The 25669-nt window shown below is 40.7% G+C and overlaps 1 protein-coding gene across 1 annotated transcript; it reads left to right on the forward strand.

Annotated features, from left to right (window-relative positions):
* Positions 1-17278: 17278 nt before the first annotated feature.
* On the forward strand, positions 17279-18711 carry LOC110797488 (uncharacterized). Its single transcript, XM_022002598.2, has 3 exons — positions 17279-17474; positions 17651-17704; positions 17912-18711. The coding sequence occupies exons 1-3, from the start codon at positions 17279-17281 to the stop codon at positions 18709-18711; spliced, it is 1050 nt and encodes a 349-aa protein (XP_021858290.2).
* Positions 18712-25669: the final 6958 nt, after the last annotated feature.

The following is a 25669-nucleotide window of genomic DNA, read 5'->3' on the forward strand; positions in this document are numbered from 1 at the left end:
CTCATTTTCTGGTTGGTCGAGAGAGATGTGACAAGAGCCGAGTGGGCTCTTGTTGTTGTTGGGTTTGCCAACGTTAGGGAGAGGTATGACTTCATCCTCTATCATGTCCTGGATCGTATGTTTTAGATTCCAGCAGTTTTCGGTGTCATGCCCATTTCCTTGATGGAATTTGCAGTAAGTACCTTCGACCCAATATTTGTTCTTGACAGGAGGGTCACGGGTGGGGCCTATAGGTCTCAACTTTCCTTGATTGGTTAGTCTTTCAAAGGCTTGTACAAAAGTCGACCCGAGTGGGGCAAACTTTCGGTCTCGGATCCATCTTCCAGGGCTCCTTCGGGCGGGAGTCTCCTCTACGGCATGGACTTCTTGGGCTTGGGATGTGTTGCCCCTGTTGTAGGTATTGCTTTTGTATGCGGGTTTACTTTGTATTGTTTTTGCGAGATCATCCTCGATCTTTATTCCCACATCATAAACTCTTTTGAAAGTGTCAAGTCCCAGGTACCTAAGGTGCTGTCTGTAGGCCGGGTCCAGATTGTCAATGAATTTTTGGACCAATTCTGTTTCGGGAGGCCTATTGATTAGCTGGGCCGCCTGATCCCTCCATCTAGCAAAGTAGGTTGTGAAACCCTCATTTTTCTTTTGGAAGAGAACTTCCAGCTCGCGCATGGTGACTTGAAAATCCATGTTCGACGAGTATTGCTTGATGAAGACATTGACAAAGTCTTCCCAAGTGGGGAAGAGCTTAGGGTCCTGGTGATAGTACCATTTGAGCGGCACGGGTTCCAAGGACAAAGGAAAGGCAGGTAAATACATGGACTTGTCCACGCCTTTCAAGTTCATGGCATTCACAAAGCTCAATAGATGATCACGGGGATTATCCGTGGCTTTAAACTTTGGTAGGTCCGATGAACTAAACGTTTCTGGTAGTTTTCCAGGAAAAGGTTCAGGATCGAGGGAGAAATACTTGCTCCCCATGGTTTGCTGTAGGACCATTTTTTCAATCCTCTTCTCGTTATCGAGGTCGTTTTTGGCTTGCGCAGCCGCTAAGGCTTCGTTTTCCATTTTCAGTTGGCCCATGAGTTGGGTCATTTGAGCCATCTGCTCTTGCAATTCTTCGATGGACATGTTTGAGGGTGCGAATCGAGGTTGGGGAAACGGAGATCCTTGAAATGAGGGATAACGGACGGAGCTTGGGTCACTAAACCTGGTGCTGGCGATGTATCTTCGAGGCGCACTAACCGTTGATTTCCTGATCGGCACCAAGTGGCAGGCCCAGTTCTATGCATAAGATAAGCTAAAGTTTAGGTCCCAAAGTTTCAAGCATTACTTAGTCTAGACTTCGACTCTCTCTATCGGTTTTTCACTCTTTCTTTTGTTGGTACACTTTTTAGTTCTTTCTTTTGGTCATTCTTTGGATTTTCGAAACACTTGCCCGTGTGACATTCATAATTATTAGCATGTTCGGTTTTTAGTGCCGAGCATTGTCGTCGTAGGAGGCGTAACGACGACGCAAAGAGTTATTAATTTTTTACGAGTCGCTTTTAAAATCGAGTGCTTTTCTTACGCCCTCGTAGCAATTCTTTTTACGAACGTTTTTTTTTGTGCTACGTATTTTCCTTTTGCGCGGGCACCGAGGCTTCTGCGCCTCACCAGAAGGCCAAGCAGCAACTTCAGCGCCCAGCGAGGGGGGTGAGAAATTCTGGCGCCCAGCCAGGGGCGTTGAAAATGCGTCCCTGGCTGGTTCTCGTTTTCTGTTTGCGTCTACTTTTGTTTATGCGACTTCGATTTTGCGTGCTTGCCTAATAACGTCCTTTACGCGTTGTGCGGCGTTTGTGGGATTCGTTACAGGCCATCCCGAGCATCGCTTATTTTTGTGGCGATCGTTCGGGTTTGCGGAACACGAGTTTCGATATAACTCTTTGGCAAATTGGTTTATGAATGTTTGAACAATTTTTTAAGGTCGTTGGTTTTTCTAGGACAGTTTGTCACACACAATCATATATTTCGCTACACATAACTAACATTCCATCAGGAGGCACTAATGATATGTCATGTAGTTTATGATAGGCTTCTATGGGTAGTTATTTGCGCTTGGCTTGGTACCGCTTCTATCGTAGATCCAACACATGCCCCGGTCGAGGTAGTGTCTTCAGAAGACGAATTTCGCTCAAGAGGCCAACCCGCAAGTGCAAGCCAAGGGGCATGCAGGCGAGAGGGACCTAATGGGCGAGCGATTGGGTTTGGGACGGGTGTACTACTAGCGAAAGTGCCGAGTGGACAACATTCGAAGCGTATGCACCCCCCGGTTGGCGATGGGTATCCTTAGTCCCAACTCCCAAGATGAAACACCAAGGGAGCCAAGATTCGTTATGCGGTTCTGTCCGTTCACATTAATATGCTGATTTTCAGGTCGTCCCAACTTAATTGGGAAATAAACGCGGGGTAGGATCGTTTCACCCTTCGGCTATTTTGATTACCTACAAGCACGAGTATTTCCTTCACTATCCCCAGGGGAGTCGCCACTGTGAGGGGGTCGAAAAAGCACGAGGCTAATGCGTGACCTCGTCCCTCGTGGGTGTGACGCTTCTTTTTGTCAAATCAAGTGTAATTGGATTTCCTGTGAGTTTACACCCAATTGACTAGTAATATAGGAGTCGTCATTCAGTTTTTAACGACAATGAGAAAAACTGACAAAACCCGGTTATCGTGACATAAAGGGAGTGCAATTATGTTTGACCACGACGGCCGTAGGTTCCCTTGTGATCCCTGGTGGTGGGGATCGCTCAACGTACACCCGCAGGGTAGAGATTGAGGGTTCGGGGGAGTGTAACTACCGAGAGGAGTACTCGCTCTTCGATAACTCCAGAGGCAGGATATCCTTACTAGCTCAGCATAAATAATTGAAGGGACATGCGTTAACTATTAAACTAATCTGAGTTGATTTTATCAATATGCAACATATAGTACTAGATCGAAAGCGATTATCTGATTTAGATTGTTTTAAGGGACCTAGCATGATAATCCAATTTCCCAAGAATATCATATTTATTAAGCGTAATCGAACAATCAGATTTTAGTTAGTTTAACAGTTCATAAAAGGGCGAGGAAAGCAATTAAACCATGGAAAAGGGACACATTACGACGCACCCTTGAGAGGTGCGTCACGGTTCTCAGAAAACTAACCACTTTGACTTTGCTATTTCTCCTTTTATTTAACGAATCTCAAATTATGGGACGGGATACGTTCTGTTCGATTTATGGATCGATTGCGACAGAACGCGTGATCGGTTTTGCAGCGTGAGGCTTAGGCTTAGGGGTTTAGAGTCAATACTCAGGATATAATTGTGTGTTGTGTGTGTTCTTTTCACGTCGAACTTAGGGGTCTATTTATAGGAAAGATTTCGTGGAAAGATAGAATTGCAGAACTCTAATCCACGAGGAATCAGGAAAAAACACGTACCAGGTATTTTCAGCGCCCAGAGCCAGGCGTTGCAAATAGGGTCTGGGCTGTTTTTCTTAGTCAGATTCGGATTCCTAGAATCCGGAGTATTTGAGATTTAATTGAGTCCTTTAGTGCGTATTAACCTTGTGACGGGATGCGTCTGGGCCCGTTACGAACTCTAGGCTCGTTAGGATTTTAATTAATACGTGACTCTAACTTTCGAATCATATTAGGAATAGGATTCTCTTGCAATTTCTATCTCATTTAGGATTTATGTTGGAGTGCAACACCTAATTCTGACAGGTTTCTATCTTTTATGACTTGCCACTTTTAACAACTACCCATTACGGCAGTTACTATTTTTAGCAGGTTTCCATAAATAGCAGGTTTCTATAAATAGCAGGTTTCGGGTGAAATGAAAAGGGGAATTGAGATTCGTTATTTTATAGGAGATGCGTTGTCAAGTGGAGATTTACGTTCTCATCATCGAACCTTCCCTTTCGGGAATGGGGACAAAAGTAGGTGTCTACAAAGGGTCATCACTTAAAGTGTTAACACATTCCTCACGTGTCATTGGAATTTTTTAACTGATAGTATAGAAACTCCCTCACTTTGTCATTGGAAGTATCTAAAGATGTTTTCGAAATCAAAGCTATAAAGTGTAACTAGGCCTGGCAAAGCCCAATCACGAGGTAAAATGTTTTAAAGATTCTCATTTTCAAGGTTTGCTAAACGAGAAAATCCCCTTGTTTTTATAGGACGTAAAATGAAGGAAAATCCAGCACATCGCTCTTTTTTGGAAAAGCGGAAAACCAATCCTTTGATTTTTGGAAAAGGGAAACCATCCTTTGATTTTTGGAAAAGGGAAACCATCTTTTGATTTTTGGAAAAAGATAAACCATCCTTTGATTTTTGGAAAAAGATAAACCATCCTTTGATTTTTGGAAAAAGATAAACCATCCTTTGACTTTTGAAAAAGGGAAACCATCTTTTGATTTTTGGAAAAAGATAAACCATCCTTTGATTTTTGGAAAAGGATAAATCGGAAAAAATTTATCGCTGCAACGACTAAGGACCTACGTGGTTAGTGACGCAGACCCCGCCTGCTGAAGGTGGGCGAGCCTGTCCGCTGAGGGTGGACGCCCCGTCCGATAGAAGTGGACGAATCTGTTTTGATGTTTTTGAAAATAAGGACCTACGCGGTTTGTGACGTAGACCCCGCCGGCTGAAGATGGCGAGCCTGTTTTTGGTTTTGAAGAATTTATTTTCTTTTCATACATTTTCGAAAACTGAGGACCTGCGCGGTTTAGTGACGCAGACCCCGCCCGCTGAAGGTGGGCGAACCTGAATTCGTCTTTTCGACTTGAGACTCGCGTGGTACGTACCGCGATCTTGCCCGATTGAGGTGGGCAAGTCTCTATTTCATTTGTTCTTGTGATTTCTTTTGAGAATTTCTTTTTATTCATTCTTGTAAGAGCAAATTCTTTCGAGGGATGCTCGGATTTAGTTGCAACCTGAATGTGGGTCGACAACGTGCTTAGACGAACCATTGTCTTGTGGTCATCATCTTTCATGGTTTTGAGTTAGTCTTCACGGCTCAATTTTGCCACTACCTGGGTCCTTGATTAGGGGACTATGTATAAGTATCAACGGCGACCTTTGTCTTGAGGTCGTAATCCGGTTTTTATCTTTTGAGATTATCCAAACACGGGACTTCGTACAGCATAGTCTGGGAATATTGTTTTAACTTTGCATACTCTCTTTTGAAATATATATTTTCTTTCGAGCCCCCAAGCACTCGTGCTTGACGGTCATTTCTTGTCAAAGAGGTTCCTTGGGGATACGCTTTTTGTAATGTCCTTGATCGTGTTTGGGATCGTGCTCGTAAGTGCGAGCGATCTTTGTAGTGGTATGCTACTTTGATGAAGTCGTGGAGTGCGACTTCATTTTCCGGGCGACAAAGTTTGCTTCATTTTTCAATAATTGATACATCGAGCTTACTTTGGCCCGGATTGATCTTTTGACAAATAAACGCTTTTTAATTTGAGAAACCAACGACTTGATTTTTGTTTTTGTGTTTCGAAGAATGACCTTGATTTTTTTATTTTTTCTATATTGCCTTAAAAGATATACACATATTTTTTCCTTGGGATGAGTCTAAGTTTCGACAAGTTTTAACATTTGTTTTCACTATTCGGGCTCTAAAGGTGCTTTGGGCTTGATCTTGATTACAGCAGGGTCTCGTGTCTATTAACACGGTTTTAAGTCCTTTCCCGCCCCGCGTTTTGAAGGATCCAGGCCTTGGGCTACATTTCCGGCGCCTCAGGCCAGGCGTTAAAGATTTCGGCGCCCAGCCTTGGGCGCTGGAAGTTCTATTTTGGCAGTTCCCGGATTTTTTAGCGCGTTTCCGAATGGGATTGGTATGTCACTCGATGCTTTTTTGTATATATAGGGGTTAAGTACGTCATTCTTTTTCACCACTCTCAATCTTCCTCTTTTTTTTTTTTTGCAATTGCTTAGCTTTTATTCTTCACTGCTCTTGCCATGTCGATTCCTCCCTTCTCCCTCCAACGAGTTGTTAGGCGCTGGTTAAGAGCCCTTAATCCCACAGAAAAGGCTTTGTTGAAAGGATACCACTTAGAGGCACTCTTAGGCTTACAACAAATTAATATTGATTATAATTTTCTGTATGCAGCCCTGGACTTTTGGGATTCTGATCACCATGTTTTTGTCTTTCGGGGCAATGAAGTATGCCCTTTGCCAGATGAATTTGCCGCGATCCTTGGTTATCCTACCAATGCTACTCCTGCTACCCCTGGCACTGTTGAAGAGGGTAAAACAACCATAAGGGCTTTCCTAGGACTAGATGCTAATATGCTCGCTGAGATCGTTGTGGGTGATAAGGTTAATTTGGCAAAGCTTGTAAAACATCACTTTAGACCTAGTAAAAATATGACCGAACGGAAATTGAATATTCGAGCACTTGTATTCCGCCTGTTGAACAACTATTTACTGTCGAATAACAATGGCGAGTTCGGTGACATAAGGTTGATCCCCTTGATCAGCCAGATGGAGAGTTGTTATTCCATTATGCCGTTGGTTGTTGCCGAGACCTTACTGAATGCGGATGAGTTGAAAAAGGATGCCAAGTCTGAAATTTTTAAGGGGAGCCCCCTATTACTGCAGGTAATCGATCGTTTATTCGCGCAAAGTAATACGCCTATTTTTTCTTTTTCTTTTCTTTTTTTTCGTTTGCCTCGACAGCCCCCTGCATGGAGCTGATTGTCAGCGCCCAGAGCTGGGCGTTGGAATTTCTGGCGCCTGGTCCTGGGCGTTGAAAGTGCGCCCCAGGCGGGACTTTCGTTTATTATTTATTTTTTCTGATCGTACCCGTTTTTTGCAGATTTGGCTCATTGAACGACTTAGGCTTTTAGAAGCTCCTGCGGATCCTAAACGTTATCGCCCTATAGCCTTGGGTAACCGAAAGTATTTGCACCAAGGCCAGGACGAGGCCGAGTGGGCCTCCTATTTTACTCATGGCATATGCTCTATTAAGTGGGTGGTACCGTGGTGGGGTTTGACTAATATGACGGGGGGGTTCCGAGGCACTGGTTTATGTTTCTTTGTTGGGGCTATCTCGGCCTGTTTACATCTTTCCTCACCGGGTCATGGGACAGTACGGCTTAAGGCAGACTATCCCATTTTCCGATACGGTACCACCTAAAGTAGCGGTCTTTTCCGAAGCACGGGTTCAAGCGTGGGCTAAGTATTATGGTGGCCTCCCGCGTTGGATCGTGGCCAGAGATGGCTTTGGGGTCTTTCCGAAAACTACAAGTTGTGGATGAGTTCCGATGATAAGGCTGTGAGAACTAAGGCTCGAAATGAAGAGACGGCCGAGCTTTTGATACCTCGAGGTAGGGCTAAGTATGAGAGTCGTGATACTGCTAATCCTCGCGACCATGCTATTAAGACTGTAAAAGCTCGTCCTGATCGAAAGCGAAAGGAAGTTCCTCCCCGTTCCAGTTCTAGGCCTAAAAAGGTGCCTAACACGAAGGGGCCTGTCGTTCACAAAAGAAATGCAAGCTCTCGCGGAGATCGTCGCCGGAGTAATGTATGGGTTAGGAAAGTTCAGCCCCTAGTAGAACCAGTGGCTAATCCAATTGATGTTGATAATCCTTCCCCTCCCATTGTTTGTGCCCTTGAGGCTGAGCGGGCTATAGATGTTCAAACTGAAAATGTTTCTGAGGCCTTGGCATCCTTGGAAGTTAGTGTCAAGGAGCCTGTTCTTATGGAGATTGATATAGGGGCAGCGCAGAAGCCTGTGGAGGTGGAACCTGCGAACATTGCCCACTACAAAACTTTGTTTGATGATCCGGAAGAACTCGAGTAGTGTAGTTCTTGTTAGGGTGTAGGTGCCCTTTGTTCATTTCAGTTGTGTTTGTTTTTCATTCCTTAGCACTTTTGTTTTCCTTCTTATTTTTTTTTAAATATTAATGAAGGCGTAATTTTATTTTTCTTGTTTTCCTTTTGCTTCTCTCCCTCTTTTTTTTTGCTCATTTCCAACACTTATGCACATTATATTTTTTATTTGATTGGACCGAATCCATAAATAGGATTGCCTACGTATCCTTGTTAAATAACTTTAACTTAGAATCAGGTACCGCTCGTAGTTCTAGCTAGAATGAATTCTAGGATGCCGAATTTGATAAGTACGTTCTGAGATGGAAACATATTATTCGAAACGGTAGAGTAAGTGAAGCTTAATTATTATTTTAATCTGATGCTTTGCCGTAAGCCAAGAATTTGTTTTATTTTTTGAGTACATGTATTTGCACAAAAATCTTTTCATGTGTTTTTTGGTACGTATATCTGAATACGTGTTGTACCCCCCCCCCCCCAAGTGTTCGTTATTTTTCCGTGTATGTGCGGATAAAATGACGAGCACTTCTGGGCAAAGTTTGGCAAGCAGAGAGAATCAGCGCCCGGGCTGGGGCGTTAAAGATTTCAGCGCCCAGCTCCGGGCGTTGAAAATTGATTCCTGGGGAGTCTTGGCGCGTTGCTTCACATGTTCTTGCATTTATTTATTTTTCTTTGTTTCATTTTATTTTTTATTCGTCATAAATCAATTTTGACGCTATTTCGGAAGCTTTTTGGACTGTTATCGTTAGACGCATTTTCGTTCGGATTAATTTTCTCTATTCGTGACTCAAAACGGCTTTGAAAATGGAGTTAGGGTGCAGAAGATATGAAGATCTTTGCGTAGGCTTTTTGGGTGGGTTAAGGCGCGTGTTATGAATGGTGGGGATGATGGGTTCATATTTTATGAATTTTTTTTTTTGTTGAGCAACATTTGCATTGTTTGAATTTGATTTCTTTTGATTTCTTTGGGTTGCACGGGTTTGACCTTTATGTCTTGGAAATATGAAGGGGATGGTGTGGTTTATTTTGTAGATTGGTTTCGATGTCACGACTCAAGACCGAGTGGGCCTTGCTATTGGGCCTACAGTGGGCCGCTTCCTTACATTTTTTGATATTTGCAAGTATGATTAGTGCTTATTTATTGTTAGAATAATATTTTAGGAGAAAATTTACGCCTTTATTAATTTGGAAAGTAAGGAAAACACACTGAAATAAAATTAATCAATATTCTAAGGGTTTTTAGGACCATATCTAGAGTTTTATTCTTTCTATTATCTAAACAACTACTAGGCGTTTTGCTAAAGTGCTCTCTATGGCTCAAGCCTTGGGTTTAGTCTCATAGAACCTTGGTCCTTCGCCTGTACTCATCTTGAACTCTATTCCCTGACATGTCTTCACCCACCCGTTCTCGGCCTCTTCTAGTGTTGATGTAGGAGCGATTAACCGAGTTGGATCGAAACTTTCATCTTGTAAGGCTAGGGTAGTCATCACAGTCTCGTCCTCCATATGCCTCAATTCGTTAAACAATGTCCATAGAGCTTGGTTGTCCAATATTTCAGCTGTTTCAGTCTTGGTGAGGTGGGCTGCCTCATCCAAAGTATGACAATCATGGAAAATTTCAAATCCGGGTTTTTGAGGGGTGGTGTCAATGGGAGCATGCCCGGGCCAAGTTTCAGTAAAGAGGTCCTGATCCGATACTTGAGATAGGTAGACATCTTCCGCATCATCATCCCACACACCGCACACTTCTCTCTCGGTTTGATCCATAGGGACCATGGCGAGTGGTGCATCTTGAGGCGTGATATACACCGTAGGGTCAAAGTTTTTATTTTCTGGTTGATCGAGAGAGATGTGACAAGAACCGAGTGGGCTCTTGTTGTTGTTGGGTTTGCCAACATTAGGGAGAGGTATTACTTCATCCTCTATCATATCCTGGATCGTGTTTTTTAGATTCTAGCAGTTTTCAGTATCGTGCCCATTTCCCTGATGGAATTTTCAATAGGTGCCCTCGACCCAATATTTATTTTTTAATGAAGGATCGGGTGTGGGGCCTATGGGTCTTAGATTTCCTTGATTGGTTATTCTTTGGAAGGCTTGTACCAGAGTCGACCCGAGTGGGTCAAACTTTCGATCTCGAGTCCACCTTCCAGGGCTCCTTCGGGTTGGGGTTTCTTCTACGGCATGGACCTCTTGGGCTTGAGGCGTGTGGCCCCTGTTGTAGGTGTTACTTTTGTATGCAGGCTTGCTTTGCACTGTTTTTGCGAGGTCATCCTCGATCTTTATTCCTACATCATAAACCCTTTTGAAGGTATCGAGGCCCAAGTACCTAAGGTGTTGTTTATAAGCTGGGTCTAGGTTGTCAATGAATTTTTGGACCAATTCAGTTTCAGGAGGCCAATTGATTAGTTGGGCAGCTTGGTCTCTCCATCTAGCAAAATAGGTCGTGAAACCTTCATTTTTCTTTTGGAAGAGGACTTCCAACTCGCGCATGGTGACTTGAAAATCCATGTTTGACGAGTATTGCTTGACGAAGACATTGACAAAGTCCTCCCAAGTGGGGAAGAGCTTAGGGTCCTGGTGGTAGTACCATTTGAGTGGCACAGGTTCCAAGGACAAAGGAAAGGCGGGCAAATACATGGACTTGTCCACACCTTTCAAGTTCATGGCATTCACGAAGCTCAAGAGATGATCACGAGGATTGTCCGTGGCTTTGAACTTTGGTAAGTCAGATGAACTGAACTTTTCCGGTAGTTTGCCGGGAAAAGGTTTAGGATCGAGGGAGAAATACTTGCTCCCCATGGTTTGCTGCAGAACCATTTTTTCGATCTTCTTCTCGTTATCGAGGTCATTTTTGGCTTGCGCAGCTGCTAAGGATTTGTTTTCCATTTTCAATTGGTTCATAAGTTGGGTCATTTGGACCATTTGGTCTCGTAATTCTTCCATGGACGTGTTTGAGGGTGAGAATCGAGGTTGGAAAAGCGGAGATCCTTGTAAGGGGGAATGGCGGATGGAGCTTGGAGTTACTAAACCTTGTGTTAGTGATGTAGCTTCGAGACGCACTAACCTTTGATTTTCAGATCGACGCCAAGTGGCAGAACCAGCCCTATGCATAAGACAAGCTAAAGTTTAGGCCCAAAGTTAAGCATTACTTAGTCTAGACTTCAAACTCTTTCTATTGGTTTTCTATTCTCGCTTTTGTTGGTACACTTTTTGACTCTTCTTTTGGTCATTCTTTGGATTTTCGAAACATTTATCCATGTGACATTCAAAGTTATTTTAATTAGCATGCTCGGTTTTGGTGCCGAACATTGTCGTCACAGGAGGCCTAATGACGACACAAGGAGTTATTTATTTTGTAAGTCGTTCTTAGAATCGAGTGCCTTTTTTCATACGTCCTCGTAGCAAATTTGTTACGAATTTTTTTTATTGCTACGTATATTTTATTCGCGGGTACCGAGGCTGTTGTGCCTGACCAAAAGGCCAGGCAACAACTTCAGCGCCCAGCTCTGGGTGTTGAAAATGATTGGCGCCCAGCCAGGGGCGCTGAAAATGCGTCCCTGACTGGTACTCGTATTCTATTCGCGTATCCTTTTTCATATGTACGACTTAATTTTGCGTGTTTGCCTAATAACGTCCTTTACGCGTTGTGCAGCGTTGTGGAATCCGTTACATGCCGTCCTGGGCGTCGCTTATTTTTGTGGTGATCGCCCGGGGTTGCGGAACACGTATGTTGGTATAACTCTTTGGCTAATTGGTGTTTATGAATGTTTGGGAAATTTTTAGGGTCGTTGGTTTTCTAACATTATTTGTCACGCACAATCACATAATTCGCTACACATAACTAACATTACAACATGAAGCAAAATAATATGTCACGTAGTTTATGATAGGCTTCTATGGGTAATATTTGCGCCGGCTTGGTACCGCTTCTATCGTCGATCCAACACATGCCCCGGTCGAGGTAGTGCATTCACGAGCGAATTTTCGTCCCAAGAGGCCAATCACGATGTAAGCCAAGGGGGCATGCACCAATGAGAGGGACCTAGTGGGCGAGCGATTGGGTTTGGGACAGGTGTACTACTAGCGAAAGTGCCGAGTGGACAACATTCGAAGCGTTTGCACCCCCCGGGTGGCGATAGGTATCCTTATTCCCAACTCCTGAGATGAAACACACCAAGGAAGCCAAGATTGGTTATGCGGTTCTGTCCGTTCACATTAATATGTTGATTTTCAGGTCGTCCCAACTTGATAAGGAAATAAACGCGGAGTAGGATCGTTTCACCCTTAGGTTATTTTGATTACCTACGAGCACGAGTATTTCATTAACTTCCCCAGTGGAGTCGCCACTGTGAGGGGGTCGAAAAAGCACGAGGCTAATGCGTGACCTCGTCCCTCGTGGGCGTGACGTCGTCAGATCAAGTGTAGTTGGATTTCCTGTGAGTTTACACCCAATCGACTAGTAATATAGGAGTCGTCATTCAGTTTTTAACGACAATGAGAAAAACTAACAAAACCCGGTTATCGTGACATAAAGGGAGTGCAATTATGTTCGACCACGACGGTCATAGGTTCCCTTGTGATCCCTGGTGTGGGGATCGCTCAGCGTACACCCGCAGGGCAGAGATTGAGAGTTCGGGGGACTGTAGCTACCGAGAGGAGTGCTCATCGATAATACTCCAGAGGCAGGTTATCCTTACTAGCTCAGCATAAATAATTGAAGGGACATGCGTTAAACTATTAAACTATTCTGAATTGATTTTAGCAATATGCAACACATAACACTAAATCGATCGTGATTATCTTATTTAGATTGATTTAAGGTACCTAGCATGATAATTCAATTGTCCAAGGCATTATCCTATTAGGCGTGATAGATCAATCAAATTAATAGTTTGACAATTTTATAAAAGGGTGATGAAAGCGATTAAATCATATGAGGGACACATTACAACGCACCCTTGAGAGGTGCGTTGTGGTTCTCAGAAAACTAACCACTTGGCTTTGCTATTTCTTCTTTTATTTAACGAATCTCGGGTTTCTAAGCAATGTTCCAGTATTTAGGCTTAATTCATCAAGCGACAAGGGGCAGGATGCGTTCTGTTTGACTTTTGGGTCGATTGCGACAGAACGCTGGATCAATTTCGCAGCGTGAGGCTTATGCTTAAGGCTAGAGTCAATACTCAGGTTATGCAATTGTGTGTGTTTTTCACGTCGGTTTTGAGGCTGTATTTATAGGAAAAGGGTGTGTGGAAAGATAGATTTTAAGATACGGATCCAAAAAGAATCCTGAGATAAAACGGCCCCAGGCATTTTCAGCGCCCAGGGCTGGGCGCCGAAGATTTTGGCGCCCAGACCCAGGTGTCGAAAATGGGATCTGGGTCGAGTTTCTTTGTCAGATTTGGATTCTTAGAATACGGAGCTTTTGAGATTTATCCGAGTCTTTTAGTGCGTATTAATTTAATGACGGAATGCGTCTAGGCCCGTTACGAACTCTAGGTTCGTTAGGAATTTAATTAATACATAACTCTTATTTTCGAATTATATCAGGAATGCAAATTCTATCTCTTTTAGGATTTATGTTGGAGTGCAACACCTAATTCTGACAGGTTTCTATCTTTTATGACTTTGCCACTTTTAACAACTACCTTTTACGGCAGTTACTATTCTTAGCAGGTTTCTATAAATAGCAGTTTTGGCTGAAATGAAAGGATGACTGAGATTCGTTATTTTATAGGAGATGCGTTGCCAAGTGGAGATTTATGTTCTCATCATCGAACCTTCCCTTTCGAGAATGGGGACAAAAGTAGGTGTCTACAGTAATAACTTGAAAATTAAAGCAATCATGCAATTTAAACAAGTTATTGGCATTTTATTCGAATTTATTGTTCCGACGGGTGTGAATAAAATGAATCCAAGATCCTTAAATCATTGAAGAATTAAGCACATTATGTATTTAGACACAATTCTAAAATATTTTAGGTAAGCAAATCATTTGCTAATAGTCTAGGAACTACTCTTGGTTGATAGGTACGTCTAAGAACTTATTAGGTAAACCTATCTCATTTGCCACGACATAAAAGGAATCCATATTTATATCGTTGAGTTTCACCAAAACTAACATGTACTCACAATTATTTGTGTACCTTACCCCTTTAGGATCAATACGTAACACCTCGCTTGAGCGGAAAACTATTACTAAGATTGATGTAAAGGTTATCCAAGTCAACTATTATTATCTTAGTAGCTTATTTGAAAGTCAACCATAAGATAATAATTCCACCTAATACGAAGTATTTAATAGAAGCAAAAAGCCCATTGACTCTAAACATCTTGAACATACAAAACCAATACGGAGTATTATTGTTAGGAAAGTAGAAAACAAGGCCCATTAACCTTACCAACCCAAACCTACAAAATAACGTAATTCTAGTAAAGGCTTAAATGTCATCTTCAATACTTACTTTTCGCAAAGCAGAGAAACAGAGAAGGAATAAGGTAGTCAGACTGCTAGCTGGTCGCTATTCAGTCGTACGAGAAGTACGGCCGTGTGGCGAGGTGGTGGCAGCAGAAACGCCGGCGGAGGGTGGTGACTTGGTGGCTGATGTCGGGATGGAGCCGCCGCGAAGAAGGGAGGCAACTGTATGTCAAATAGAGGAGGGAAGAAAGGAGAGTACAGGGCTACGAGATTGGTGAATTTTAAGGGTGGTTGATTGCGGTGGTTCCCGATCGAAGGTGGGAGGCGGTGGTGTTAATGATGGTGAGTTACAATTAATTTGTTCAAAGCAGAGAGATTTGAATTTATTAAGAGGACTTATGAATTTAGAAATTGGATGGCTCATCTGTTTTGTACTTTGTCTAAGATAACTGATCAGCTATTTATAGGAGCAATGGTGTTCTCTGGGTGCAACAACTCATATTGTTGGTAGAGACAAGTATAAGAGATTTGAGCCAATATATTGATGATTAGGATTAGCTAGTCTAATTTTAGGTAAATAGGTTTGATGAATTAGCAAGAAGAATGAATTATAATAGAGACACATGGATAGTCATGGGTTTGAGCTTCATTGAAATGGTGACACGAAAAGAGAAGAAGAAAGGGGTTCAAGAACCTGGTTTTCAATTTCTTTGACTCTAATATGGGTATTTTGGTAATTATATGATTTTAGGTTTTTAATTATCCTTTTTCTGAAAATTTTGCTAATAAAATCAACTTTTAACATAATTTCTAATTAAATCATAAAACCTGAAAATAATACTTATCATTAAAATATTTAAAAATCTTCATTCACTACTACATTTCTAATCAAATGCAACGGTTTAAGAAGGTGTAATGCGACACTTCACGTAGAACCGTCGCAATAGATGAGGCTAATGCGACGGTTTCCTCTATAATACACCTTGAAGTTTGACTAATGCGACGGTTGTGATAAACCGTCGCATTAGATTGTCTAATGCAACGCCTTTTGAGGCTAATGTATCGCCTGCGAAAATAAATATTACCACACATTAAATTGTCATAATATTACTCTTTTCCCTCCCATTGTTTTCCAAAATTTTAAACCCCCCTTGTATTTTTCCCTCAAAATTTTAAACCCCCGCCGTTGTAAAATATCACCCAAAATTTTCATACCCAAAATTTTCATACAACTTGAATTGTTACCAAAAAAAAAAAAAAAGAAATGGCAAACAGAAATTAAAAAACACAGAGACTAATTATTCTAAAGAGAGGAGGGAGACTCGAGAAATTCATGAATTTGGTCGACGCTCCTTCTTCGCAATTCAGGATTCGCAATCGCAGTCACATTTCTAGGGTTTACAGTATCTGCAATTCGCAAGTGAAGGGTTTAGAAGAACTGCAACTTCACCACGAAAAAGGAAGAGGTCATCCCATTCAAACTGTATTCCCGTACATCAGATTCAAAAACTCCCGCAAGGTTTGTTATTTCGATTAAATTTATGTCCTGAATTGCGTTTAGGGTTTTCTATTTTGATTAAATTTCTGTCCTGAATTGCGTTTAGGGTTTTCTATTTTGATTAAATTTCTGTCCTGAATTGCGTTTAGGGTTTGCTATTTAGGATTTTGATGATTTGCAATCATGGGTTTTAATCTGTCATCTCTTTGCAATTTCAATGGGTTCACTTTATTCAAGGATGAATTGATTTTCGCATCCTTTGTGCTTCAACGTTGTCAGATTATGTTTTTTGTTTTTCTTGAGCAATTTAATTTTACTTGATTATGTTTTTCGTTTGCAAAGTTTTCTTTTACTTGATTCGTAATTTGGTTCTGTTTTTTGTTTTTTCCTGAGCAGTGTGTTGGTGTTAAAGTTGAGAGTTAACTTATGTTCAGGTTATTCTTATTGTAGAGTTTCAATTTTAGAAGTTTATTCTCGTTCTTCAAGCTGTATTTCCTATCCTTGAATGGGGAAGAGGTTATAATCTCAAGAAGTTTAGAGATCTCAAGAAGTTTAGAGGAGACCTCATTTCTGGTCCTCACTATTGCTAGTCTCTGTATCCCTCATGTATGCAATGAAATTCCATTGTTTCCGGTCCAAAAATCATCTGTGACTCTCTTTGTTTTGTTGGTGTAACAGGATATAGCGTATTCTAAACTTGCAAACTTAGACCCGCAATATGGATTGTGTAAGCTCTACTGGCACAACTCTAGTTTTTGTTTAGCAGTCAGGGTGCAAATATGCGATATTAATTAATTAAATTTAGTTCGTGCTTTGTCTATATACAACTGAATTACTTATATAGTATCTCTTTGAGCCAAGGCGGTTGTAGCCTTCAACATTTGCTCAGTTGGGGTCTTGGGGAGAATCAAAGGAATTGCCGTTGTCTATAGTTTGTGTTTGCTGTTTTGACTAATGAGGTTAAATTTTTTTAAAAAAACACAAATCTTATAAAAAATACTCCTAATATGATAATCAGGCAATCATTTAGATTATTCTTCTTGATATTGATTGATTGGAGCTTCGGAGTTCTTGAAAGTTATAAACAACAGATGAATTGCCAGGTGAAATTTCTTACCTCTAATCAACTGTCATTTCTTCTGCCTTATTTGCTATCAGATTAGAGGAAGAGAGGGACTCAGCTTGATCAAATCTAGAGAGAATGATTCTGAATTAACTAAGAGAGTCTTTCTTAGGGTTAATTGGATCTGGAGAGCGGGATTCCCAATTAACTAGAGTTGGTTTTTTAGGGTTCGAAGTTCGTAATACGGAAATCTCAACTCACCGGCAAAGAGTTTTTTTTAGAGTTCATCGAATTTCTTGCAAGAGCTCATTTTTCTGGAATTTAATTATGATCGGCATCTCTTGGAATATAAGGGGACTGAATGCAAGAATTAAAAGAAGTTCCCTACGAAATCTCATATCGTCTCATGATCCCCACTTTGTTTTTATCCAAGAAATAAAGATGGAAAATTTCAACCCAAAAATTATCAAATCTTTATGGAATGATGGGAATATTGGGTGGCTCTTCTCCCCTTCTACGGGGAACTCGGGGGGTCTACTGACAATGTGGAAGGAGGACTACTTCAATTTGAACTCATCTAGGTGCGAGAATAATTGGATTGCTATTTGTGGCCGCATACCCTCGCTAAACTTCACAGGTAGCCTGATAAATATCTATAACCCTTGTGTTAGGGAAGTAAGAACTATGACCTGGGAATCTCTTTCGGGTTTCTGGCAATCCATCAACATCCCGTGTCTCTTCTTTGGAGACTTTAATGAAGTTTTGGACCCTCTTGAAATGGGAAGTAACTTGGTGTTGCAATCTGGGATGCAGGACTTCCAAAACTTTATCAACAGCTTCATCTAACCGAAATCCCAGCCTTCAACGGTTGGTTCACTTGGCACCGAGGGCAAGCCAAAAGCAAACTAGACCGCCTACTAGTAAACCCAGAATGGATCACAGCAATTCCATCTCTATATGTCTCAATTTTGAAAAGGTCAATCTCAGGCCACAACCCACTCTTGATCAAGCTGAATTAAAACAACTGGGGTCCAAAACCCTTCAGGTTTCAGAACTGTTGGTTAACACATCCAGGATGTATGCATATTATCAAAGAAGTGTGGCAAAAGCACTCATCATGCCACTTTGGAGGGAAATTGAAAGAAATCAAAAGCAGGTTGAAGGAATGGAATGCCTCGGAATTTGGCCACATCGATCACAGTATTGCAACTTTAAAGGAAAAAATTCACGAATTGGATTTGATCTCCAACAAGAAACAGCTATCTGATACTGAAATTGCTGATAGAAGAACCGCCCAATCTGATCTGTGGACGTGGTTAAAGAGAAAAGAAACCTTTTGGGCCCAAAACTCAAGGTCCAAATGGTTAAGAGAGGGTGATAAAAACCCAAAATACTTCCATGCCCTGGCTTCAACTCGGAAAAGAAAATACCGAATGTCATCCTTATCTGCTAATGGTATTACGGTGGAGGACCCTGCAAGCATCCAAAGGGAGGCAGTCTCTTTTTTCAAGAAAATCTTCCACGAGGAGTTTTCACACAGACCTATTTTCAGTGGCCTCAACTTCAAAATTTTAACCCCAACTCAGGTGGAAGGCCTAACTGCCCCCTTCAGCAGAGCCGAAATTGACGAGGCCGTAGATTCATGTAACGCCCAAAAAGCACATGGGCTCGATGGTTTCAAATTCCAATTTATTAAGGCTGCCTGGGAGGTGATAAAAAACAATATTTACGACATCCTTGATACATTTTGGTCCACTAGCAGGCTTCCCAAAGGCGCAAACGTGGCTCTTATTGCTCTTATAGCCATATGCGATAACCCGGGAGGACTAAAAGACTTCAGGCCAATCAGTATGGTTGCTGCATTTATAAAATAATCGCAAAGGTTCTGGCAAGAAGGTTACAAGGGGTAATGAACCATCTCATAGGGCCGCATCAATCATCCTTTATTGTCGGGAGAAAGATTCTAGATGGGGCTCTAGTGGTCGGAGAACTCATTGATTCATGTAAAAGATCAAAGACCAAGGCAACAATTATCAAGCTAGACTTCCATAAGGCCTTTGACAGTGTGGCTTAGAGTTTCCTCGAATGGACCTTAACCCAAAAGGGGTTTCCAGAACTATGGAGATCTTGAATAATGGCTTGTGTATCTAGTGCGGCAGCCTCAATCATAATAAATGGCTCCCCCACGGTTCCTTTCAAGCTTCACCGCGGGCAGGCGACCCGTTATCCCCGTTCCTCTTTGACTTAGTAGTGGAAACCCTAAGCCTTGTGATCCAAAAGGCTACGGGACTTGGTCTTTGGGAAGGGGTAGAAATATCTCGTGATGGAGTTAAACTCACCCACCTCCAATACGCGGATGATACAATAATATTCTGCCCCCCTAACCTGGACTACCTCCTAAACATTAAGAAGACACTAATTCTATTTCAACTCACCTTCGGCCTTCAAGTAAAATTTCACAAGAGCTCAATACATGGTATTCACTCGGATGAGCAATGGCTTCAAAGAACTGCAAAGGCTCTGCTATGTAAAATTGGAAGCCTTCCGATGACTTATCTTGGTCTACCTATTGGCGGTAACTCGTCAAGAATGGCATTATGGGACCCCATCATCAAAAGAATTTAGCGAAAACTGGCCACATTAAAGGGAAGGCTCCTCTCAATTGCCGGAAGAATCACACTCATCAAAGCCTCAATCGCGAGTCTCCCACTATATTTCATGTCCATCTTCCCTGCTCCTAAGGGAGTGATGTTAGGTTATGATACATATGAATAAACATAAATCATGCGGAAAAACCATAAAGCCAGGAAACATATTATTTACACATAATCATTTAGCATAATTCAGATGCATACACTTTGTAGCGTGCCCTACCTAGCTGCGCCCGAACCGAACAAGAACAAGTCTTTAGGACTCCAAATGTCATCCCTCCGTAGATAGTCCACAGCACGTCTGGATCCGCCTTAAGATTGACCAACTAGAATCGCCCTTAAGGTACTATAAATTTCGGCTAAATAGGGCAAGTGTTTGTGGCTGATTTTTGCTTGAAAATCTTACCTTTGAATACTTCAATTCTCGATATAAATATGTGACCCTAGGCACCTATTTATAGAGTTATGGAAAAGGACTAGGAATCCTATTAGGATACTAATTTATTTAATTAGAATCTTATTAAAACTCTATTAAACAAATTCTATCTTTATTAGGATTAAGATTTAATCATAGAACAAATTCCATTAGCTTTAGGATTTGTATTGAAACACAAACGTTGCACGAGCACGAGCATCGCATAAACCCGCAAAGGCCTTGCGGCCCACACGAGCTGGCGCTGCTCGCAGCCCACTCGTCGCAGCCCCGCGTGCGCGCCAAGGCTTGCTGGGCCTGGCCTTGCGCTGGGCCTGGCGTGGCTTGGCAGCGTGTGTTTGGGCGCTTGGGCTTGTTGGGCGTAGGTCTGGCTTCGTGCTGGGCCTTCGTCTAGCAAGTCTCGTCCGATGCTAATTCGTACGACGCGCTTCCGATTAAATTCCCGATTCCGGAATTTATTTCCGATACGAACAATATTTAATATTTCCGATTCCGGAATTAATTTCCGTTTCGAACAAATATTTAATATTTCCGTTTCCAGAATTATTTTCCGATTTCGATAATATTTCCGATTCTGACAATATTTCCGTTTCCGGCAATATTTCCGATTCCGGCAATATTTCCATTTCAAATGATATTTTCTGATACGTACCATGTTTCCGTTTCCAGCAACATCTACGACTTGGATAATATTTATATTTCTGATACAATCCATATTTCCGTTTCTGGCAATATCATCGTTTCCGGAGTATTCATTTCTTGCCTTTGACGATCTCAGCTCCCACTGAAACCAAGATCCGTCAATTCCGAATATCCATAGATGGAGTATTTAATTCCATTAAATACTTGATCCATTTACGTACTATTTGTGTGACCCTACGGGTTCAGTCAAGAGTAAGCTATGGATTAATATCATTAATTCCACTTGAACTGAAGCGGCCTCTAGCTAGGCATTCAGCTCACTTGATCTCACTGAATTATTAACTTGTTAATTAATACTGAACCGCATTTATTAGACTTAACATTAAATGCATACTGGACCAAGGGCATTATTTCCTTCAAGTGATTGATGCAATCAATAAACTCCAACGATAATTCCTTTGGAGCGGTGAAGTGGGTAATCCATCTATGGCACTTGTGGCATGGGATAGAGTGGTCTTGCCTAAACTCTTTGGGGGGATCAATTGTGGGAATCTCCTACACAGAAACATCTCTCTCATGTTTAAGTGGATTTGGAGATTCCTAAACGAACTTGATGCTTTATGGCGCAATGTAATTCACCTCAAATACGGATACTCCCCCCGTCTGGTTGCCCACGAACTGAGCATCCCTACCAAGGGTGGGCCATGGAGGAACATATGTGTAAGTTTGCTGAAACATCCCACCATAAATGAAATGTTGAAATCTAACATAAGGAGGGCTGTGGGAAATGGTCTGCATATTATGTTTTGGCAGGAAGTCTGGCTGGGGCATGCTGCTTTGAAAAACAGATTCCCTCGACTATACTCTATCACATTGAACAGGCATGCTACTATTTCATCTCTTGGATATTGGTCTGGCCCTGATTGGTACTGGAATTTTTCATGGAAACGATCATTCAGGCCTTGGGACAGCCTTCAATCATTATTAAGTAACGTATGTTTATCCACACACATCGAAGATTCATATGTGTGGACTCCGGCTAAGTCTGGGAACTTCTCTGTGAAATATCTCTCTTTCGAACTGGCTAAATCATCAGCTTGTTTGCTGCAACAACCCGTATGTAATTGGAGAAAGCTCTGGCAAGGTCTGATCCCCCCTCGAGTTGAGGTGTTCACAAGGATGGCCTTATTGGGGAAAATAAACACAAGATCGAAATTGGCACAATTAAATATTATCTCACCAGCTGAAAATATTTGTGCTCTATGCCACTCTCCTGCCGAAACACCGGAACACCTGCTTCTGCATTGCTCATTCGCATATAAGTTATGGAGTTGGTGGCTTGGAATATGGGGACTACATTGGGTATTTCCATCGAATCTACCTAATGCCTTTGATCAATGGGTGTACATTGGAAAGAATGGTCTTTTCAAGAAGATTTGGGTCGCTATTTTCCCAATCATCCTCTGGTCTCTATGGAAGGAGCGAAATACGAGAATATTCAGCAACTCCTCATGCAATGCTAACCAAATGCAAGAATTGGTCATAGTCCGCCTAAGCTGGTGGATTAAAGGGTGGGGGATACCCTTCCCGTACTCTACAGAGGAGATACTTAGAAACCCCTCATGCCTCTCGTAGTCCTCATTATCAGTCCATAAGCCTGCCAAACAACGGGCTACACTTTGTGCATAATGGCTGCCACTGCCTGCAGAATCCTTAAAATGGAACGTGGATGCCTCGGTTAACCCATCCCATGCCCAATCAGCAATCGGTGGAGTGCTGCGTAACTCTAGTGGGTCTTCCGTATGATAAATTCAGCTGAGGTTTTGGCAATCTTTCGGGCCACGCAGATTGCAAAGACAGTTGAGAGTATCAAAAACAACAGTTTGATCATCGAATCTGATTCGGCAAATGCGGTTGGGTGGTGTAATGAAGACCAGGGAGGACCTTGGAATCTAAACTTCCAGTTGAACTATATCCGCAATGCAAGGAGATCATGGTTGTGCCTCAAAATCGCTCACAAAGGAAGGGAATCCAATGCAGTTGCTGACACAATAGCCAAACAAGGCCTATCTCGAGATGATGAGTTCTTGGCATGGCTCTAAGCATTTGTATTGCAGACTTGTGTTTCGATTGGATGTAACCATGCAGTAGCATAGAATTCTTATCTCCTACTTCTCAATTGCCTGTAATTGGACCGAAATACAAATGGGCTGGACCGAATTGGAACCTATGCCAAAGTCAATAAAACAACAACTAAATTATCAAAAAAAAAATCAAAATTAAATTATTTCAGTTAGACCCACTTAAAAAACCATTTACTCCCTCCGTATTTATTTAAGGGATACACTTAGCCGGACACGGGTATTAAGAAGAATAATTGAATGAAATAAAGTAATAAAATAAGTGGGATTAGATAGATATTTTAATAAGTAAAACAAATAGGGACCATATCATTTTAGGGGGTGGGGTGGGGTGTAGTTCTAAAATTATTTGTTTAATAGGGTGGTGGGACAAATGATATATTATATAGATTATTTAATTAAATTGTGAAGTTGATAAGTTACTAAAAATGACAAGTGTTTCTCTTAAATAAATACGGCCGGAAAAAATAAGTGTATCCTTTAAATAAATACGTAGTGAGTAGTAAAGATCTAAGTTATCTTGGATCCAATTAGGCCTGATTCCAACTTAATTTATATCCGACATAAACTTTGACCCGATCTATCTTAGACCCGGCTTGTCATACGTCAATCAAAACGTTTACCCGAATTGACACCATTACGTTACCTATCCGTAACTTGAACCGCTGAAAGGAGTTATTACTCCGTACAGTCCATTGTAATTAGACCAAACGTGGTAACACGTCAATGTACCTTGAAAAGTAAAGAATGTGGGGTCGGCCTTATCCACATATGAGTCACATGGACCAAAGTTGATGGGGCTGAGTCAGATCTCAGTCATTTTCCGTATTTCCTCTGTTATCGTACGTGTGGATAAACTCTAAATTCGACAAGGAATCATATTTTACAATTATCTATGTCAGTCTCGTACAACTCGCCGCGGTTTTAACTTTGGATTTATTTTCAAAGCGGATTTATAATATTCTCCACATCATCATCATCAAGTGAGGCATTATTTTATGTTTATTTTTTTTTTGACAAGAATCAAGTGAGGCATTATTGAGGCCAAGTCGGACGAGTTGGATGGACGTTTACGCTCTGTTTGGTAAACACTTTCAGTCACCTTAAATAATTAAGTGTTAATATTATAAGTCACTTTAAATGATTAGAAGTGTTTGATAAGTAGCTGAAATAAAATATAAGGTAGAAAATTTGACTGATTTTGAAAACGTAACGGAGAGTAACGTCTGCATTTCAGCAGCTGAAATTATGTTTGCGAATGAAATATTGTAGCAACAACTAATCATTTGATTGGTAATCTGCATGTTTATACCTTTAAGTTCCACATGTCCCTACTTTAGCCAATAGTATAACACGTATTCAGTTATCCACTATACTTTATGCTCATATAATTAATTTAGTTCCTTCATTTTATTCTCTTTCATATTGTAGATTGTATGTAGTATTGGGTAACAAAAAAGTTACAAAGAATAATAAATTACTACTAGATACTTCCTCCGTTTTAAAATGTTTGTTACGTTTGGATTTTGGCACGTTTATTAACGTATAATTAAGATTTTTTTTAAAATTTTAAATGTTCTAGATTCCATCATAAATCTGATTTCATCTTTCCCAATTATGACATTTATTACTCTCTTTGAATATAGTGCAAATCTGCTTTCATATTTTATTTTAAAAAATATACCTCAATCCACTAATCAATGAAATTAAACAACCAATAAGATTGTTTTATTATCAAAATGAACCAATAATTAAAAATCATACGGATTGCTAACTTGTCATAATGTGACTTTTGGTTGCATGAGATTTATTGAGTTGAAAAGTTGGACCAATTAGAAATAAAAGTTGGCTCAAAAAATAATAATAGTAACAAGTTTATAAATAGAAAGATTCTTTATGTAACAAACATTTTGAAACACTATTAAAGGAATATGTAACAAACATTTTAAAACGGAGGGAGTAGCATATATATACATCACATTAATAGAATTATCGTTCATAATAATATATAGCACTATAGCGACATTTTTAAAATCATAATTGTATTTATATACGACAAAAATAAATTGATTAAATTAGTTTGTTGATAAACAAGGCAAATAATAAAAGAATATTTTCTTAACAAGTGTCCGGGGACTCTCGTTAGCAATTACATTATTCTTACAAAGAAAATAGTTATAAATGTTATAAAATATACTTTGTATATAGAATGCTAATTAAATTACTGAAAATTTCAGATACTTAAGAAACTAGTTCTACCAAACATGTAACACAAATAGATACCTTATCAGTTTCAGGTGTTAACTTATCAGTTTCAGCTACTTATCATTTTCGGCTCAATTTCAGCTAGCGTTGCCAAACAGACCCTTAATTGTTTCGTTTTTACCTTTACTCCATCCGTTCTCGAATAAACACGAGTTTAAACGTAACTAGATTTAAAACTCGTGCAATTTATGGATTAAATTCAATTTTTTTTTCCAACTTCAAGCGATAATTAGAAAAGCGATTATTTTTATAATCAATGACAATGAATATGATAGTGCGAGTCTACAATGACCACCGTTCATTCTCTAGGCCAAAGGCTGTAAAAGAATTCAAAGATTATCCATATATAGATATATTAAAGATTTGATATTTTGAATTCTCATCCAAGGACACAACATGTATTCATATACATGTTACAAGCAAAACATTTCTGGAAGAGATTAATCACTAAAAATCCAAATAAAAGTTTACAAATTACCTACGTGAATGTTGAAGTAACTAAAGGGAGAAGGAGGGGGGGAAAAGCTAAAAACGCGAGAACAATTTTAGTAAGAAGATAGAAACGGAGGAAGTGCATTATTCACAAGTCGAACTAGCCGATAATTAGCTTAATGTTAAACTATAGACAATAATATTTATTGACAATGGTATAACTTAATGGCTTAATTATAACTTGGTTACATCATTGGTTTATATAGGA

Source organism: Spinacia oleracea, chromosome 6, assembly GCF_020520425.1.
Source record: "Spinacia oleracea cultivar Varoflay chromosome 6, BTI_SOV_V1, whole genome shotgun sequence".
Classification (NCBI taxonomy): domain Eukaryota; kingdom Viridiplantae; phylum Streptophyta; class Magnoliopsida; order Caryophyllales; family Amaranthaceae; genus Spinacia; species Spinacia oleracea.

Coding starts and splice junctions, on each gene's coding strand:
- LOC110797488 (XM_022002598.2), top strand. CDS start 17,279: ATGGAAAATTTCAACCCAAAAATTATCAAATCTTTATGGAATGATGGG. Junction 17,475..17,650: donor ACCCTCGCTAAACTTCACAG/GTAGCCTGATAA, acceptor TCTGGGATGCAG/GACTTCCAAAACTTTATCAA. Junction 17,705..17,911: donor CGAAATCCCAGCCTTCAACG/GTTGGTTCACTT, acceptor TAACACATCCAG/GATGTATGCATATTATCAAA.